General features: G+C 42.2%; 3 protein-coding genes and 1 non-coding gene across 4 annotated transcripts; 2 read left to right on the forward strand and 2 right to left on the reverse strand.

Annotated features, from left to right (window-relative positions):
* Positions 1-248: 248 nt before the first annotated feature.
* Positions 249-6,044, reverse strand: LOC4328773 (uncharacterized). Its single transcript, XR_010739697.1, has 3 exons — positions 4,756-6,044; positions 1,880-1,990; positions 249-850 (listed from the first exon to the last, which is right to left on the reverse strand). It is a non-coding gene; the product is annotated as an uncharacterized protein (transcript).
* On the forward strand, positions 5,331-11,941 carry LOC4328774 (peroxisomal nicotinamide adenine dinucleotide carrier). Its single transcript, XM_015770249.3, has 12 exons — positions 5,331-6,580; positions 6,879-6,967; positions 7,356-7,451; positions 7,535-7,609; positions 7,761-7,891; positions 8,763-8,817; positions 9,285-9,440; positions 9,878-9,946; positions 10,032-10,139; positions 10,768-10,836; positions 11,383-11,437; positions 11,671-11,941. Exons 1-12 carry the CDS (start codon positions 6,349-6,351, stop codon positions 11,865-11,867), a joined length of 1,332 nt encoding a protein of 443 aa, XP_015625735.1. The 5' UTR covers positions 5,331-6,348; the 3' UTR covers positions 11,868-11,941.
* Positions 11,942-12,529: 588 nt separating this feature from the next.
* Positions 12,530-13,126, forward strand: LOC107275430 (SKP1-like protein 1A). Its single transcript, XM_015768878.1, has one exon. It carries the CDS (start codon positions 12,530-12,532, stop codon positions 13,124-13,126), a length of 597 nt encoding a protein of 198 aa, XP_015624364.1.
* A 1,229-nt stretch (positions 13,127-14,355) lies between these two features.
* On the reverse strand, positions 14,356-16,068 carry LOC4328775 (probable F-box protein At4g22030). The gene has a single exon (XM_015768612.3). It carries the CDS (start codon positions 16,015-16,017, stop codon positions 14,677-14,679), a length of 1,341 nt encoding a protein of 446 aa, XP_015624098.1. The 5' UTR covers positions 16,018-16,068; the 3' UTR covers positions 14,356-14,676.
* Positions 16,069-18,672: the final 2,604 nt, after the last annotated feature.

The raw sequence follows: 18,672 nt of genomic DNA on the forward strand, positions 1-18,672 counted from the left end.
TACGTTTAATACTCCTAAATAGCAAGATTCCGGAGGGCTATTTAATAGCTCGGAGGATCCAAACAAGGCCATGGAATAGAAGAGCTTTGCCCCCGAAGCTTGACGTCCCGCAATCGATGATGGTCGTGCAAAAGAAAAGAGATTCCGTCCTAAAATATAGCAATTTTTAGCTATAAATTTGAATTGCTATATTTTGAAACGGAGGAAGTACATGATGGGGCGCGCCTTCGCGCGCCGCCTGAAAGACATCAGCACAATCAAGGAGACACTAATTATATGAGAACATCCATGTTACCGATCACACAAAATTGAAGCCTACAATTATATACACCTTTGTCTACATGAGCCCAGATTAAAAATAGAATTAGGCTGCAAGCTGCATTTGTCTACAATCTAATGTAAGTTCCTTGTCAGCATCTACATTTCTGAGACCTCACCATCCTCTCCTGCTGAAAGCCCTTTGGGTATATGAACGCCGAGTCGACACAAAGACCCACCTTTTGTGTGTGTGCAATCAATCTAAGCCATCGAGAACTTCAGCTTGATTGTTTGGTCAGGCTTTGAGACCACAAAATTGCCAGCATGGTAAAGTACCCAGCTCCCGGGCTCACCCAGGGAGCACTGAGATAATGAGTGCTGCCCATCAGAGGTGGAGAGCTGGAAGCGAACAGGCTTCTGGTCCCAACCATGGACATGCTCAGTGCTGCAAGCTCGGCGTCCAAATCGCTTGTAGAACCTCCCGAGATGAATCCTGAAGTATAAGCTGTAGGTTAACACACGGAAGCTGAAATCGATCTCTCCAACCACTTCAAAGCACCATATTTGCTGAAGGTATGCCACAGAGTGAAATCTGCATGAACAAAACAAGGAAGCACAGGTAAGGTTGGATCCAGAACATATGACGTTCTCAACCGAATTGAGTTTGAATAGATGAATACATTTGCATTCCACTGGCACAGAGTAGATACATACTTCTTATGCCATCACTTGGAAAGACTACAGCTACATTACATTTCGACAGCTGCAATAAGATATACTACCTCCGTTTTTTAATAGATGACGCCGTTGACTTTTTCTCACATGTTTGACCATTCGTCTTATTCAAAAATTTTATGCAAATGTATAAGATATAAATCACACTTAAAGTACTATGAATGATAAAACAACTCATAACAAAATAAATTATAATTACGTAAATTTTTTGAATAAGACGAATGGTCAAACATGTGAGAAAAAGTCAACGGCGTCATCTATTAAAAAACGGAGGGAGTATATTATTCAACCATTTGATTTTCATGTCTCGTGTATTAGAGCAACAAACAACATAAGCAAGTTACAATAACACTATCCCGAACAATTGAGAACATGTTCATACAGCCAAACATATCATTATGTTTCAGAACTAAGAGTACATTTTAATTTATAACTTTGGATTTACAATATTAGTTACTCAGTAATACTCAGTGGAATAAACCATGGAGAAATATGTACTTTGTCATGAGGTGTGCCAAACAAATAGTGGAACCCTTACGCAAAGGTGTCATAGCCTTTAAATCGTAAACTATGTTGACTGTATAAACTTTAGATTTTCACTGTACTATATAGAACAACTAAATCCATACAAGCTGTAGAAAATCCAGCAGGCGATGAATTACTGTATGGTGGAAGGATATGGGCTGAATAAAGGTAATTAACCTGAGAATCCCATGCAAAAAGGAACATAACACATTTAATTTGTCTAGAACAGTAAACTACACGAAGGATTGAATTAGACAGATTCATTTATATAAACTCGCATGTAACAGGAATAAGGGCCATCATAAATCAACTCAAGTAGTGGTTTTCAACATGAAACAATGGGAGAATAAAATTATCAAACCTGTAGGCTGTAGTTCAGTGACCTAATGACCAGGAATACACACCTCTTGATGCGCGAAAAGCCCAATAGTACAACCTTGTGCTTACCCTTTGGCTTCTTGCATTTACCATCCTGCCGCAATGGTAGAAGGGGGAACACTCAGAACATCCAATATAGTGATTACACAACACCAAATATCCTGTGTAGTATATTGCTGCTTTCTAAGAAAAGCGTGTTACTTTATGTATCTATAAGATGCTTTTTTTTTTCTTTAATATCTTTATAAGGAGAGATATGGGGTTTCACCCACATTAATTGTATCACTTGCCAGAGAGATAGAAAGTGTTCTAATAAGAAAATTCCACAAGAATACGTTACCATATCCTACCCCTAGCCTACTGAATATATATAAGCACCGGCTCCTTCCTACTGGCAATGATCTTAGCATTTAGCACTGTTTTTTGTTTCTGGCACCGACTTTTTGTGCCTGAATATGTCAGCATTCAGTACTGTTTTTTTCATATTTTGGACCAGGAGGTCAACACTCAACAATCTCATAGAATTGATACTTCTGAAGAACATGCCAAACATACCACTTCACTCTGCACGTCTTTGTGTGAAAATCTGATTAAATGACCAAAAATTGAGTAACATGTACAGTCTATATGTAGTAGGCTTGGGAGATATCAGGAATCCCTGTGGTAACTTGTCCTTCCATGCCTCCTGCATGCAGGAGCATGTATCCAGTGAAGAAGGGTGGTGCACCCAGGAACAAGGGAAATGCTTACTCCAAACTGAGCTGCAGCTCCCTAGAAGGGTGATGAGACGAGTTTACTGGGGAGAAGTACACAGGCCTGTAGGAGATAGCTCACTGTTTTTTATAGTAGTCACCATGTAACAATCTACCTCTAATAAATCAATTTCCTGGTGAATACATTCAGATAACAAGTGCATCCCCTAAATCAAAAGAAGGTTTGGAGGATAAGATAGTTAACCAAAATAAATCTGCCATCACAAGAACTTTTTTCACGCTCACATAACTATTTTAATCTAATAGTTAATTAAAATAAATAAGTCTTATCAAAGCTGATGAGGAAACTAAGATAATTAATTGTAGAATTCCCAGAGGATAATCTAGCATGTTGTGGCAACTCTATGCTGTAGATGTGACCACACCGAAGCACTACATGCACTGATGATCTTGCATAATGCAGTGTCATTTTATTAAGTATGCACCTGCTTGCAGTGACCTGATCACTACCCAAAACAAATACTACCTCCGTCCCAGAATACTTGTCATTCTAGGTTGTTTAGCAAGTGCTAAAGTTAGAAGAAAAAGACTATAATACCCTTAATAAAATATTATATAGTTAGATGTGGAATGGTGGTTTGGTGTATGATGGGGAGAAATTTGAATTGGAAGTGGTTGATGTGACAAATAGTACTTCCAAGTGACAATTATTTTGGGACAATTTTTGAATGCTAAAGAGACGTATTGTGGGACGGAGGAAGTAAAAAGTAAGGTGGTAACAATATTCAATATATCACTGCTTATTTTTCTTGTCAAATATCTGACCACTGCTTAGTAACATGACATAGAAATAGCTCAAACGTTTTAGTGATCATATTCCTCATGCAGAGCGCCCAAAATAGATATTTTGAGCTGTGTACTGACCCTCAAGCTATATAATCTGCAGATATAACTGTGCCACAACGCCGCTTGTTGCAACTAAATGGACACCCACTTGATTGGAAGTAATCAGTGCCTATCAACAAAGATAATGCAGGTATGAGGTGAATTTACAGTTCTGATTGGCGAGGGCACCCATTGCGGAAGACAAGGGAAAAAGATTAGACTATCTAGGGTAGTAAAAATCTAGCTAGTGAGAATCTGATTTTCCTAACCTCTGACTTTTAATATATTTTATTGATTTAACAACTACAACTTCTTTGAAATTAGAATAAAAAACTAAATTATCTAAGGGAGTTTCGAATTCTAGGAAAAGTTGTAGCTGGCAAAAATTTCCCCAAGTATGCCAACCTCATGAAAAATCTACTCCAAAATCTCTATGTAGAATTGTCACTTGATATCAGAAGTTTCGAAATAGAAAATAATATGTAATCTTATGTTTCAAAGTGATCTATAGAATATTCTTTTCTAATGGGTTGGAATCATATAAAACTCCTATAAATTCCATACAAATCGGAACGGGCATAAATTTTTACTCGCTCTGATCTAAAATGTAGTTGTTCTTTTCAAATTTATGGAACAACGTATCAATATTTTACGACAAAGGCAGCATAGTTTTACTTCTGTATAAATATTCAGGAGTACCGAGGCCGCACTCTACTTTTCAATGTAATATCTTCGATAAGCTGACCCATTTCAACTACCACCTTTATTAAAACCTAATAAAATAAACATTTTACACAATGTGGTGCATATTTACTCCATACATTGACTTGTACTGTCTACAATATATAGTTCATATTAGTCCCTAAAATGTAACCAATGAATCCGAAAACCAGAAGTTCCAGAAGGGTATACAAGTGCGCAATATTGGACTATCAACTGGAAAATAGCAACGCCATATATTAAGTACAATCAAATATAATTGACCTGAATCCACAAGATGCTGTCAGAAATCACATCACAAATAGGATAATATGACATGAATATGCCAACATGGCAACAACTAAAGAAGAAATGGTAGTTCAGTGCTACCAGCCCTCTGGACAAACGCATTCTGTTTTAGTGTTTACTCATAAGTGCTGAAGAGAAAGGAAAGAATGAGGGCAACCTGCTCATCACCGCAAAGCCACACGAGTCAACAAGCCAAAACGTGATTCGAACATCAAGGAAAGCGAGCAATGGGGTTGCAGGGAGGTGCGCTTACGGATTCGAGGATGCTGGGATCGGAGGCGGCGGCGGCGGAGTCCCTGGATGCGACGGAGAGGGGCGCTGAGGTAGAAGTTGGAGGGACACCTACCTCGAACGGCCTCGGCACATAGGGCGGCGAAGCGGATCGGATCGGATCGGCGGCGCTCGCTCGCACGCACGCACTGGCGCGGCTAGGGCTAGGGTTCCCCCGCGGCCGCGAAAATGGCGTGGGCTTCGAGCTCCAGCAGCAAGCAAGGGCAAGATGGGAGAGAGAGAGAGAGAGAGAGAGAGAGAGAGCAGCGAGGAGAGAGAAGGAGGCGGACGCGGCGGACTAAGGGCGAGATGGGAGGGAGAGAGAGCAGCGAGCGCGGCGGCGGCGGAGCGAGAAGGAGGCGGCCGGCACGACCGAGGTGAACGCGGCGGCGGCGCGAGGGGAGAAAATTGACATTTAGCCATCTTCAGCATGGGGTTTCTCTGGAATGCCACTCCCGAATATGGCTTCGTTATAATGCCATTGTCAAATGAAGCCAACTTACTATAATGCCATTTCAACCATTTTAACTGATTTCCAAATGTTTTCCATCATTCTCTGGCATATTTGCCCCTAGTCATTTTGTTGACTTTGCAGGGGAAAGAAGAAAGGGGATCGATCCCCATCCAGTCGCCGGCGGTGGAGCGTAGCGGCGGCGACGGGGCGTAGCTGCGAGTCGGTGGCCGCCGGCTCCTCGTCCTCATCACCACCACCACGCCAACATCCATCGGCTCGCCGTGGGCGTGACGGAGAGGGCGAGGAGAGAGGAGCGGAGCTCGCCGTGCGCGCGACGGAGGCGACAAGCGTGGTGAAGTGGTGGGGAGTTGCGGGAGGGAGGCATAGGGGACGCCGGCGAGGCACTCGAGGAGGAGGTCGTCGAGGAGGATGGAGATGGGGGTCGGCGATGAGGTGGGTGGTGCCGGCGCGGCTGGCGACGGGGACGGCGCCGACGTGGGTTGGGGAAGGCTGCTCGGCTCAGCGGCGCCATCTGCATCGGCGTAGAAGAACATCCCACCTGCCCCAACCATGTCGGCGCCGCCGCCGTCCCCGTCCCAGTCGCCGCCGTCCCCATCCCCAGCCATGTCGCCGCCTTCCCGTCCCCATCCGCGTCGCCACCGTCCCCGTCCGCACCGCCGCCTTCCCCATCCCCAAGCGCGCCGCCGCCTTCCCCGTCTCCGGCCGCGCTGCCGCCGTCTCCGTCTCTAGCTGCGCCGCCGAGCCGAACGGAGAGGAGGAAGACAGAGAGGAGAGATGAGATAGGATAAGGGTATTTTGGTCATCTCAACAAGAAAAACATTACAAAAACCATTAAACTGAGAAGAAATGGATGGAATGGCATTGCAACAAGTTGCCCCTGTTTGAGGGTGGCATTTTAACGAAACCACTTTTGGGAGTGGCATTCCAGCGAAACCCCGTTTTGACAATGGCTAAATGTCAATTTTCTCGCGCGGGGGGGAGGCGGCGGCGGCGTGAGAGGGAGAGTGACGGCTATGTTAGTGCGCGGCACTTTTTCTAAAAAGCCCCTCGACTTTCGTTTTCTACAGCGCGATCCTATTTCGCGTTTCTCCCCTCCTGCGCATGCAATATCCGGATTTTAGAAGGGCCCTTACGCACAACATCGCCTCAGGGAGGACACTGTTCGGCAGGGCCTTTTCGCAAAAAACCCACCCCCATCGTCCGCCCCTTCTGCGCCGCATAATATTTTGCCGATATCTCCCGTCTCGTTGTCTCCTCCGCTCCTCAAGAACGAGTCGCGGGCTCGCGGCTGCCGATCTCCATCTGGCGAGGAGAGGAGAGCAGATCAGAGCAGGTGAGCATCCACATCCTCTCTCTCTCTCTCTCCCACCGGGACTGCTTTTGTCTGGAATTTGCTTGCGTTAACCCTGCTAGCTTCTCTTCTCCTCCTTAATCTGAGAGTCTTAAACCTCTCTTAATACAACTAGTAACTGTTTGTTTCTTCACCCAAAAGTGCAAGAGGACCAAGCTTTTTATATTATTATTATAGGGCTGCAGGGCATATATATGTTATTGTCATTTGTCAATGTGTCTAGCTTGGTAGCTTACAGGAATTCATTGCGTTGCTTTCTGATTGCGCATGGGTTTTTCAGGTTGGCGCATGTCAAGTGCCGCAGTGAATGGATTGGCTGGTGCCGGTGGTGGCATCATCGCCCAGATCATCACCTACCCCCTCCAGACCGTACGTACAATCATTCTTCCCTTACCATCTTATGTAGATATGAACAAGATAGATCAATATGTAATATATCAATCCACAAACATGCAAGTTGAAAATCAACTTCTACAAATTATAACAAACGAAACTTGAATTACTATATGTATATTTACAATTAAATTTGTTATTTTTGTTATAACTTGTAGAAGTTAAATTTGAACTTGCATGTTTGTGGCGTGATATATTACATATTTATCTATCTTGTCATTTTTTTTGAAAATTTTTCGTAACCATCTAGCTGACATGCAATAAACGGGTGAACGTCCACTCGAGCTATTAGAATCCATCTCCAGCTCTGCTGTTCCCTTATAGTCTGCTCAATCCTTCCGCTTCATGATGATGGCCTGAGCAGGTGAACACCCGGCAGCAGACAGAGAGGTCGGCAAAAAAGAAGAAGGCCAATGGCGCAGCCATCGCCAATACTTCCACCCTCTTCCAGATGCTTCAGGTAGTTCCTCCCGGAATTTTAGTTTATTTGGAATTGCCTCTGCTAATGTTCTAATGGTCAAGTGTGTAATCGAGTTACTCCAGCTGTTCCAAACGGAAGGATGGGGAGGGTTGTATAGCGGCCTCAAACCCTCTCTTATTGGCACTGCTGCTTCACAGGTAAATTCCACTGGTTTAGTAAGTTTGGTGCTACTCACATCATTTTTTTCTCTCTAACAATTGTGTTGCACTGTTTGTCAATGTGATGATACTTGGATGAGTCTGTATGGTGGTATTCAGGATTTATGGTTCATCCTGTTTGTGGCTGTAGGGAATCTATTACTACTTTTACCAGATTCTCAAAAACAAGGTGGAAGATCTAGCAGTTGCTCGCGGTAAGAAGGGTCTAGGGGATGGTACCGTTGGGATGTTCTCCTGGCTTGGTATTGCAGCTGTTGCTGGGTAAGCCATCACTCTTGCACTGAAATTGCTAAACATCATTTATATGTCAAGTCAACCTGGAGCCCCAACATTCACCCAAAAAAAATTCGAATGCTTGTCTCCATTTAATGCTGGAATGAACAATACAGTCTGGACTCTGGACAACTGGGACATTATCAGTTGCTAGTGGTCCAAGAGGACATTTCTATAGCATACTATCAAACGAATAGCAATAGAGTTCTGATGAATTTGACTGAGCTTGCAAAGGCTAACATAGTGTTGAAACCTGAATTGTTTTGGAAAGGGAGATAAGAAAATGTAATTCATGGTAACGTATGGTTGCCATGATTGTTCGTATGGCCTTGCCTCCTTAGAACTGACTGAAGCAGTGATTAACTTTGAATTTGAAGCATGTAATCCTTTCCAGTTAAGATGGTTTTTGTTCTGGAAAACCATAGCATTGTGAAATAGTCACCAGTACACTTATTCTTTCTAGTCGTTTATGCATCGATCTATCCAAGGCTCCAACCATAACAAATTCATCAGAAACTTCTTGACAAAGGGATCACCCTTCAATGTTTAATGGGATTTGCACTAGATTGTATTGGATGCAGGGAGAAAATTTAAGAAAAACTTTCCTAACAAGACATGAACATAAATTTGACAATACTAAATGATAAGAATACTCAACAAGGTTAACAAGATTCTATTTTCCTAATATTATAAAGCTCAAACTTCATCAACTTGATTGCATTGTTACAATTCTTCATACAGGTTGTAGATCAGTTCTTTTTCCCAGTTATTTTAATTCCACTTGCCAAGATTGCACTTTGAATGTAATATTGCAACATTGATCCTCGGGCATTCTGATGGACACTTTTCTTTTCTGCAGGTCAATCAATGTTCTTCTTACCAATCCAATATGGGTTCTCGTGACTCGTATGCAGGTAAATTTTGTTTGACAGTCTATATTTTAAAATGACGTAAACACCAAAAAAGATCATCGATGATGGGGTTAATGAGTTACTGTATGTCCTGTCAAAATTCAAAGAAGAGGAAAAATCTTCTAATGTATTAGAATATTAACACTGGTATTGCACCCATTGAATTTAATTACAGTTGCTTTTGCCCCCACTTTCTGGTAGCATACTTAACTTCTTTGTACCTGCCTGACTCCAAGCATTAGCTTTGTTTTTTATGATGACAATGATCCATGAAACTTCCGGAGGTGCCGAATCACAAGGATATTGGTCCATGGCATCCTTTGTGAAATTAGTTGGAAGACCATGGTTGGTTGTAACCAAGCTTGTACTAAAAATGCAAGTACTATTAAATTGGAACATTCTAATGTTATTCAAAATATCTGAAAGTATTTTATCATCAGTTTGGAAATTAACTTTATTCCATTTTTCAGACACATACGCAAGCAGAAAAGAAGATCATGGAGTCTAAAAAGGAGCTTTTGCTGAAGGATGTTGCTAGGGCCAATTCAATAGAGGTCTCAATTCTTAAGGATAGGTTGTATAAACTTGATTCTGAAAAGCCTCGTCCATATGGGACAATTCAAGCGGTGAGTAATTGAGCACACTCACATTCCTTAAGTTGCTATACATTATTTTGTATATATAATCCATTTCTTAACAATTATGCAACAAATAAAATAAGATAGTATATGAATCCCCCACCCCCACACCCCATCCCTCTCTCTATCTTTTGTTGAGAGTTGAGACCACATCTAGATATTTAGATAGATTTCTCACTTGTACTATTTAGATAGTACAAGAATTCTTGAATTTTTTTTTACCAAATTGCTTTCTTCCTTCTAGGATTAATTGCTGCACTTACAGATTTTAAAATTCTGTTTGCAAAAAACTTGCGCATGTATACATTGAATAGTAGCTGCAATGGCATTTCAAGTTCTGGGCCCTATAAACTTGCTTTTAACTAATCAAATGTATTTGTCACTTGTCAGACATGATTTTTCTTACTTTTATCAGTAGTATGTAGGTCCGGGAGGTCTACCGTGAATCAGGCATAAGAGGATTCTGGAAAGGACTTATTCCGACACTAATTATGGTTAGTTTATGTTTCTCAAAACATTTGAACTGAAATTAGTGGTTATGCAAGTGACTATTGAGAATGAACCATTTAAATTTGCTAGGTATGTAATCCATCAATACAATTTATGATCTATGAAACATTGGCAAAGCGTCTCCGGTCAAAGAGATCTGGAAAGGAACTCCCAAAAAAGAACCTTACTGCTATGGAGGTATGGATTTTGTTTTTTCAAGTTAGCTCTGCATTAGAAATTTGCATGTATCTGTGTTTGTGGATATATGAACTTTTAACAGTTAGATGGCATCAGCTATTTGCATGTACTGTCTTCCTAGGAACTTCATGTTTCTTTTTTATTTCTAGAAATTTGAATTGTATCTTTCAATCCTGTAAATCTCTTCATTGTTTATCCGCTTTGATGCAAATGAAGCTATATTGATCATGATCAATAATATTTGGTTCAATGTAAAAGGAATTCATTGTTGGGATTACTTTAATTACTTTCAAATCATTCGTCTATAATTCTTGTATTCCATAAAGTATTATATTTAAAGATGCATGCTACAATTATTTTAGCAAACCAGATAATTTGGCCACATAAAGCGCCAGGACAGAGTAATTTCATATATTTACAACTAGTTATGCAGTCACTTTATGATTTTATGAACGCACTAAAGAAAATTTCATCATTATTACTTCCCTTTGTTTAATTATGTCCATAGCACAGACCATATATTTGTTTCTTTGTTCTTCAGATCCAGAGCTAAATAACATCTAAAGCTCTTTGAAATTTCCTTTGATATATTTATATGTCCTATTCTTACCATTTTCTCTTTGAGCAGGTATTCTTATTAGGTGCAATAGCAAAGCTCGGAGCTACTGTTGTGACATACCCATTGCTAGTGGTTAAGGTAAACTTAATATTATATACATGTAAATCATCTTATCCTGTGCAAAGTGTTAAAATTGATGCATTTCTCACTTGTGCATCTGTTTAAGCTCAATTTTTTTTATTAAGAAATGAGGAATTACTAGCCTGTCAGATCAGCCAGTGATGGGCCACTCAGGATTTCCAAAATATGCCTGAATAGAAACCCGGAAGTCCACATCGATGCTAGAGATTTCTTTTCCATTTCTCTACTCTGTTTCTCTGTTATTAAAACAAATGCTTTCAGCAAACAACTACAGTACTAATAGCTGTCCTACATTGTTGCATACAACAACCCTTGAATATGCTGCACGCACCACATTTTTGCTCTCCTTCAGAATATAATTTAATCTTGTGAGACTTTAATAGCCCGAAGGATCCAAACAAGGCCAATATCTAGACCTGCCACGGGTGCAAGTAGTTGCAGGAAATGCCAGTCTATCTGGGTTGAGTGTATGAATGGTTTACATTATCAAAATAGTGTCATGTTTGTTCGTGCTGTCCTGATTGTTGTATTGAACTAATGCAGTCTAGGTTGCAAGCAAAACAAGAAATTGGCAGGAATGTGATGTCAAGATACACAGGTAAATCATTTCCTACCATTTTAACTTACTAGCCGAAAACACTGTTTCATTTCCATATTTGTTGGGACCATTGTTTTTCCATGCTGCTCCTATGTCTTGTATGTCAGACATTTAGCTATACCCCCTTCGTTCTAAAATGTAACAATTTTTAGCTACAAATCTAAATATTTTGGGACGGAGGGAATATTTGCTATTGTGCAAGTAATATTATGCTGACTGCCTGTGTTCGCCAGGTACGATTGACGCGATCATAAAGATGATCCGGTATGAAGGATTGCACGGGTTTTACAAAGGAATGGGTACGAAGATTGTACAGAGCGTCTTTGCCGCCTCAGTTCTTTTTATGGTAAAAGAAGAGTTGGTAAAATTCGTAGTTATGTTAATTGCTAGGAGTAGGACCGTGCTCGGTCCTAGCTCTAAGAAACGATAGGCAGTTCATTTATATCGAAACAATTTGTAACGTCCTCTTTGAGACTATATATCAATTATTTACAAGATAGGAAATCCAAAATGTCTCCAAATACTAACGCTTCTCTTCTTGATGGCGCGTTGTGCTTTCCATCTTCAAAAAAGAAAACATTAACAGCCAATAGCACAAACATCAACCAAAATTTCAACATGCTGAAGAATTTCCTTGTTTTTCACTGCAACAATTCAATACTTTTTTGCACTTCTTGTCTGTCTCATTGACACGTGGGGCTAGGACCCACCTTGAAGAAGTACTAGTTTTCTACTGCACTCCCAATATGGAGTATATATCTATTATTGATTGGATATATATTTGAGGGAGTCATAGCGGACTTATTCCATCTGAAGCTAAAAACATTGGGCTACTGGATCGCTCTCACGGCCCAACCCATCCATGCGTTTTCCTTTCCTGGTAGGCATCAACTCTAATTAATCCGGAGGCCTAATCACAATCCTACTTAGATTCTGTATAGATTCACGTAGTACGAATCCAAGTCCGCCAAGAACCCTAGCTATCCCCATCTCTCCCCCATATATACCAACGCACAGATCGATCGATCGACACATCGACAAAGAATCAATCAGACCGATCGATCACCTCGTCGAACAGATCATACCATCGCCATGGCCGGCAAAGCGGCGAAGGCGACGGCGACTAATGCTAACAACAACGGCGGCGGCGGATACATAAGGACGGTGACGCTGCGCGGCTTCGACGGCATCCGCGTCCGCGTCTCGGCGGCGACGATGGCGGCGGCGTCGGCGACGGCGAGGGCCAGGCTCGACGAGGCGATCCGGCGGACGCCCCGCCACGCCGCCGTCCCCGACGACGTCCTCATCAACGTCCCCGGCGTCGCCCGCCCCGTGCTCGCCCGCGTCGCCGACTACTGCGACCGCCACTACGGCGGCGGCGGCGGCGGCGAGGGCGGCGAGTTCGCGGCGCCGGAGGGGTACGGGTTCGACGACCCGCTGGCGCGGTTCGACGACGAGCTGATGGACGGCGCCGACGTGGGCACGGTGGTGGACCTCCTCCGCGCCGCCGCGTTCCTGCGGGTGGAGCGGCTGGCCGACCTGGCGAGCCGCGAGGTGGCGGCGTGCATGCGCGGCCGGACGGTGGAGGGGATCCGCCAGGTGTTCGGCATCGCCAACGACTACACCGACGAGGAAGAACAGGACGTCCGCAAGGAGAATTCTTGGGCCTTCGACGCCTACAACGATTGATTGATTATATATCCATACTCCATGGATTCTCAATTCTAGAGAGAGAACAAAATTCAACTCCCTCCGTCCAAAAAAAAAAAAAAGCTAACCTATGACCCTTTCTAGTTTGTATTCATTGTACTATTAGAGGTCACATCCCCTCTTAGATTGATTTTTTTTATAGAGGGAGTATGCATCTTGAAAGAGAGATATTGTACATGGCAAACCAAGGCTATAATAATTTTCGTTAGTTTTGGAATAAATTAAATCTATATAAATCTACAATCTTTTTTGCGTATAATGTTTGTGATCATGTCATGTATTAGTTTCCAAGGATTTTATTGCGTGCATCCAAAACCGATTTACAAACAAGGTTCGCAAAACCAGGGTGTTTTTTTTTTTTGCTTTTTTTTGCAAGAACCATTTAAATGGTAACCGTTAAAATCTGTCAATTTTTATAACAATTTAAAATCTAGTTTGTTTTTTTTTTTGAACTTGACTATGAAACTGATCATTTTGTGTTCCTGAGCGGTTTCATGAACCCTACTATATATGTGCAAACTGGTCAACAGGTGATGAAAGCATTTAAATGGTTCATTATATGTGAAATCTGGTCTACTACTTAATTAATTATATGCTAATCATGTCTCTCATTTTGCAAGCAGCTAATCATCCGTTCCAAAACACACTTGAGAATAGGGTCTTGTAGGATAATTTTCTATGTGATCCTTTGGTGTGTACAATTTAGTTGAAAGGGTTCCATGCAATTTTTTCTTTTCCTCAAATTCTTACTTAGGATTTGAAGCATGAGCTCAAACCTCATGATTTGAATTCCTTTAGAAAGTCCAAGACACCTACTTTATTTCTATTCTCTTAACTCTACTTTAATGATATTTTCCTCCAAATTTTTTGATTTTCGTGTCAAGTATCCATACAACCAATTCGACAAGTTCCCCTGTTTTCAATTCCTGCAAAATTTTATATGGCATCATATTTTATTCCTGTTTATTTTTCTTTTCCTATTGTTTCTTATTTCGTACGTTCCAAAGGAGTACTAAGCCTCCAGTAAGAACACGAGGGATTTACCCTTTCGCTTATATCTTTTTAAAGTGTGCAGTAAGAAAACATACTTGGGAGATGGATTTTTCCAAACATAATTATGGATACGAGTGGTGGATGTGTGTGTCTTTTATGTAATATAGTACAAAGAAAGAAATGATGACACATAAGAAAAAATAAGTCCATGTAGGTGGTCAAAGAACCAAGGAAACCAATATCCCATAGTACATATATTAAATTGTTCTTCATACATTAAATTAATCTTTTTATATCTCAATGTATTTTTTTTATATCTAACATATATATTGGATGAGTGTTATCAAATTTTTTCGACAATTTTTTATAATTGTTCAGATGGTTTTTAAATAAATAAAATTACATCTACTCGAGGGATAAAAATAAAAATAGTTTCCCTCCAGCTAGGCTCCTCAGATGGACACTTAGACTATAGCGTGCTATACTATACAGCTAATTAATTAACTAGATTACACTGGATTAATTAACGGATATATCTAGACCAATTTGCCGGCAAATTCCCTGATGTCCTCGTCCTTGACCGCCGGCGAGGCCATCGCCCTGAACTGCCTGAGCTCCGACGTGCTCCGGCCGAGCTGCAGCGCCACCTTCGTCTCGAACACCTCGCCGTTCTCCCTCCGCTCGACGTCGGCCTCCTCCAGGTTCGCCTCGATGTCCTCCTGGATCTTCCGGTAGATGCCGGCCACGTTGCGGCACAGCTCGAACACCATGCCCACCTGCCCGCCGTGCTCGACGGTGTTCACCGCCGCCGCCAGCGCGCCGCCGATGACGGCGGCGCCGGACGCCCACGCGCCGGCCTCGCCGGCGGAGCCGATGAACGCCGCGGCGAGCGCGGCGGCGCCGGCGAGCGCTGGCCCCGCCACGGCGAGGCGCTTGTTGACGGCGAGGACCAGCTTGCCGACGGAGACGTACTCGTTCTCGTCCTTGGCCTTGATGACACGGAGGATGCCGCGCATCTCCTCCTCCAGCTCTTGGGTCCAGCCGTTCCCGGCCATGGAGGTGGCTCGCCGGCACGCGGTGCCATTGGTTGCTGCTACCTTGGTCGGAGAGCGTTGCTGGTGCTTCTTGGTCGGCGGCCACCACCGGGCGGGCTCGACGGCGTTGGGGAACTTGTCGAGCATGACGGGGAGGAGAGGCAGCGGGTAGGCGGCGTCGAGCGCGAGGACCCGGTCCATGGCGTCGTGGACGTCGGCCCTGGTCACCGGCGCGGCGGCGAGCGCGAGCGTGGCGCGGACGTCGCGCTCCAGCTGCCTCCACAGCCTGGTGGCGTTCCGCTGCTCCTCGGCGAGCTGCGATGGCTGGATCTTGTTGACGGCGGCCATGGTGACGGCGGCGGAGGCCAGGAGGACCCCCGCGGACGCCTTGAGCGCCACGACGGTCGGCGCGGCGGCGGGCGCGAGCGCGGCCATGAGGGAGGCGGCGAGGAGGAGGGAGTTGTTGGAGTGGAGCAGCAGGTGGTTCCAGTTGTCCCGCTGCCTCCCGATGATGTCGTGCATCTCCGCCCGGTCCGCCGCCGCCTCCGCGACGGCCCGGAGCTTCTCCACCTCGCAGCCGCCGACGGGAAGCTGCTGCTGCTGCAGCGCCGCCACGGCGGCGCGTTCGTCGACGAGCCTGAGCTCGTCGATGCCGCCGCCGGCGGCCACCAGCTGAGCCATGCTCGTACTACTCGTAGCTGTACTGGCACTGACGCTTGCCCGGAGGCCGCTCGCCGCCACCCTACTACTACTCCTCCGCCTCAGCGAGCTCGCCGCCGGCGGTGGCGGGAGCATGACGGCGGCGGCGGCGGTGGCCAGCGAGCGCGCGAGTGCACCCTCCATGGCAGCAAGTGTAGCACTAGCTAGCTTGGTTGCTTCTGATGGATGGCTAGGTTTTCTTGGTTTTTTATAAGAGGAGAGGGAGTGGGCTTGCAACGTTGACGAGGGAAAATAATAGGAGACTTGAAGCAGTCAGGAAAGTTTATGTGTAGGAAAGTTTTGATGTGATGAAAAAGTTGAGTGTTTGAAGAAATATTTTGGAATTAAACACGGCGTGAGTCTCAACTCCATGTGATGTGAGAGATTGGGAGAATCGTAGGAGCAGGGGCATGCAGCAGCAGGTCAAGGAGGGCAGTGGATTCAACTTGGCTTGACCATGACCATGCACCACCCCTAGTTGTCTCTCAGTCGTACGTCCCCTTCTCAACGTACGCTAAGATCGAACGCTTCTTCAATGTGCGTAACCACAGGAACATCTACTACTTTCTTCGTTTCGTAATATACGACGCTATTATTTTCTTAAGATACTTTGATCATTCATCTTATTTAAAAATTTATATTCTTATTATTTATTTTATTATGATTTGATTTATCTTCAAATGTTCTTTAAACATATGATATAAATATTTTTTATTTGAACAAAATTTTTAAATAACACGAACGATCAAACGTTGGTAAAAAAATTAATAGCGTCATATATATTAAAAGCAGAGGTATTACTTTCTTCTTAATCCAATAACCCAACTAATTTTTTATTATATGGGTCCGTCTATGCTTTATCCTTAATCCATCTACACATCTAATCTCTAATTATATATGTCTTACATGTTGCATAGAAAAATCATATTACTAGTTAAACCAAAACTACTACTCCAGTTGATTCTCTCTATAAACAAGGAAAGAAAACAATAATAGTAGTTGATTGGATGGTGAGGGTATAAATAAACCAAAAGGGAGATAAAAACATTCAGTATTTATTTTGTTTTTTTTTCTTTTCAGGAACTGTTACAATTAATTTGTGGTGAGGAGATATGAACTAATCAAGAAAAAATAATGCTTTTCTTATGGAGGTCTACACTACATACTAGTTAGTTACTCTTGAGTTTGTTTTCTAGAGAAGGGAGAGTTTCACTGTCTCACACTATATATTAGCGAGGGGATTGACATTGAAGTTTGCGAAACTGACTTGGTACATCGCACGGTCAGGATGAATTCTGGCATTTATGATCCGAGATTAACTGTGTTGTCTGAGTGGTGATCTGCGGTGCCAAATTTTATTTTTATGCAGTTCCGCATTGATAATATTACACTATTGTAACATTAACATATATGCTTCACGTCAAATTCACTGCTATCGTATACTCGCTCCATATTAAAATATATATAATTATTAACTTTATTCAGTAAAATGTTTAAAACTTTAACTATTGATAACTCACACAATATTTATAATCTGAAAACATATAGATCATTTAGGTAGATTTTTTATAAGTAATTGTACAATATTATAATTTTTTGTTAGATATTATCTTCATATTATAATTAAAAACAGAGTATTTTTTAGAGACCATATAAAATCAATGGTATCATCATATATTTATAAATATGGAGGTAGTAGATGGATAGGTCAGACCTAAAAATAACATGATTTCATTAAACATCAAATATCTATGAACATATTAAAAATGTAGTACAGCTCGGCAAAGGCTAACTTGCAGTTCGGAGCAAGCTAGAATTGCTTGAAGCAGGTGGTGTAAATTAATTAATTGTGTGGTTTTTGTTTCTTCCCATATACCACTATACCGCCTCTTCTTTTTGAAAATATTTGTTCAGGCCTTTCATACAAGAGCACAGAAAACTACAGTAGTATTCAATAGAATCAGAGAAACTTTGATACCATTGCATATATATTGTTTCCTCCGATATTTAATATACGACATTTGTTAACTTTTGAATGCATGTTTGACCATTTGTCTTATTCAAAATTTTTGTTAAAACATATTCTTATATATGCAATGTTTAAAGAATCTTTAATGATAAATTAAGTTACAATAAAATAAATGATAAAATAATAAGTATATCAGGATATGTTTCCCTCTAATGAAGGCTATATATTAATATACAGCAATTTTCTATGCCCCTACATGGCATGGACAAATACTAGAGCGAGTAGTATCGATTAACTGGTTGCTTAATTTGTATATTCTGAAATCTAACGTACCTTAGCTACCATGCTCTCTTCCCAACCAAACCTTTTTTCTTTCAATCGAACCTGGTTTCTTTAATAATTGTAATATATCCTACTAATTGACCACTAACAATCATCCAAGAAGATGATAGAGTACACTTAAACACCAATCAACGAGTCTCCTCTAAACCACTCCTAGCTACCATGTTACAGTACTATAATACTATACATATAGTATATGGATGAGATTTGATCGATTCTTCTAGCTTATTCATATTAATTCATGCCTGCCCTGAAGAATATTCAACCTTTTAGGTATCAATTTATGGATGGATGCATGAATTTTGTCTCAACTAGATCAAGTTGATCCTACTCTTGGCAATTTAAGTAGCAGTACTAATCACTCTGCAGCCACATGTAGTGCCTTGGTTTGGCCGACACTTCATGTACTCTGAAACCCTTGGACACACGGCGACAACTAATGCATATGCTGTACTTAATTTGGCGAGAATTTGTGATTGATAGACGAT

The sequence above is a fragment of the Oryza sativa genome, chromosome 2, assembly GCF_034140825.1.
Source record: "Oryza sativa Japonica Group chromosome 2, ASM3414082v1".
In the NCBI taxonomy this organism is placed as follows: Eukaryota; Viridiplantae; Streptophyta; class Magnoliopsida; order Poales; family Poaceae; genus Oryza; species Oryza sativa.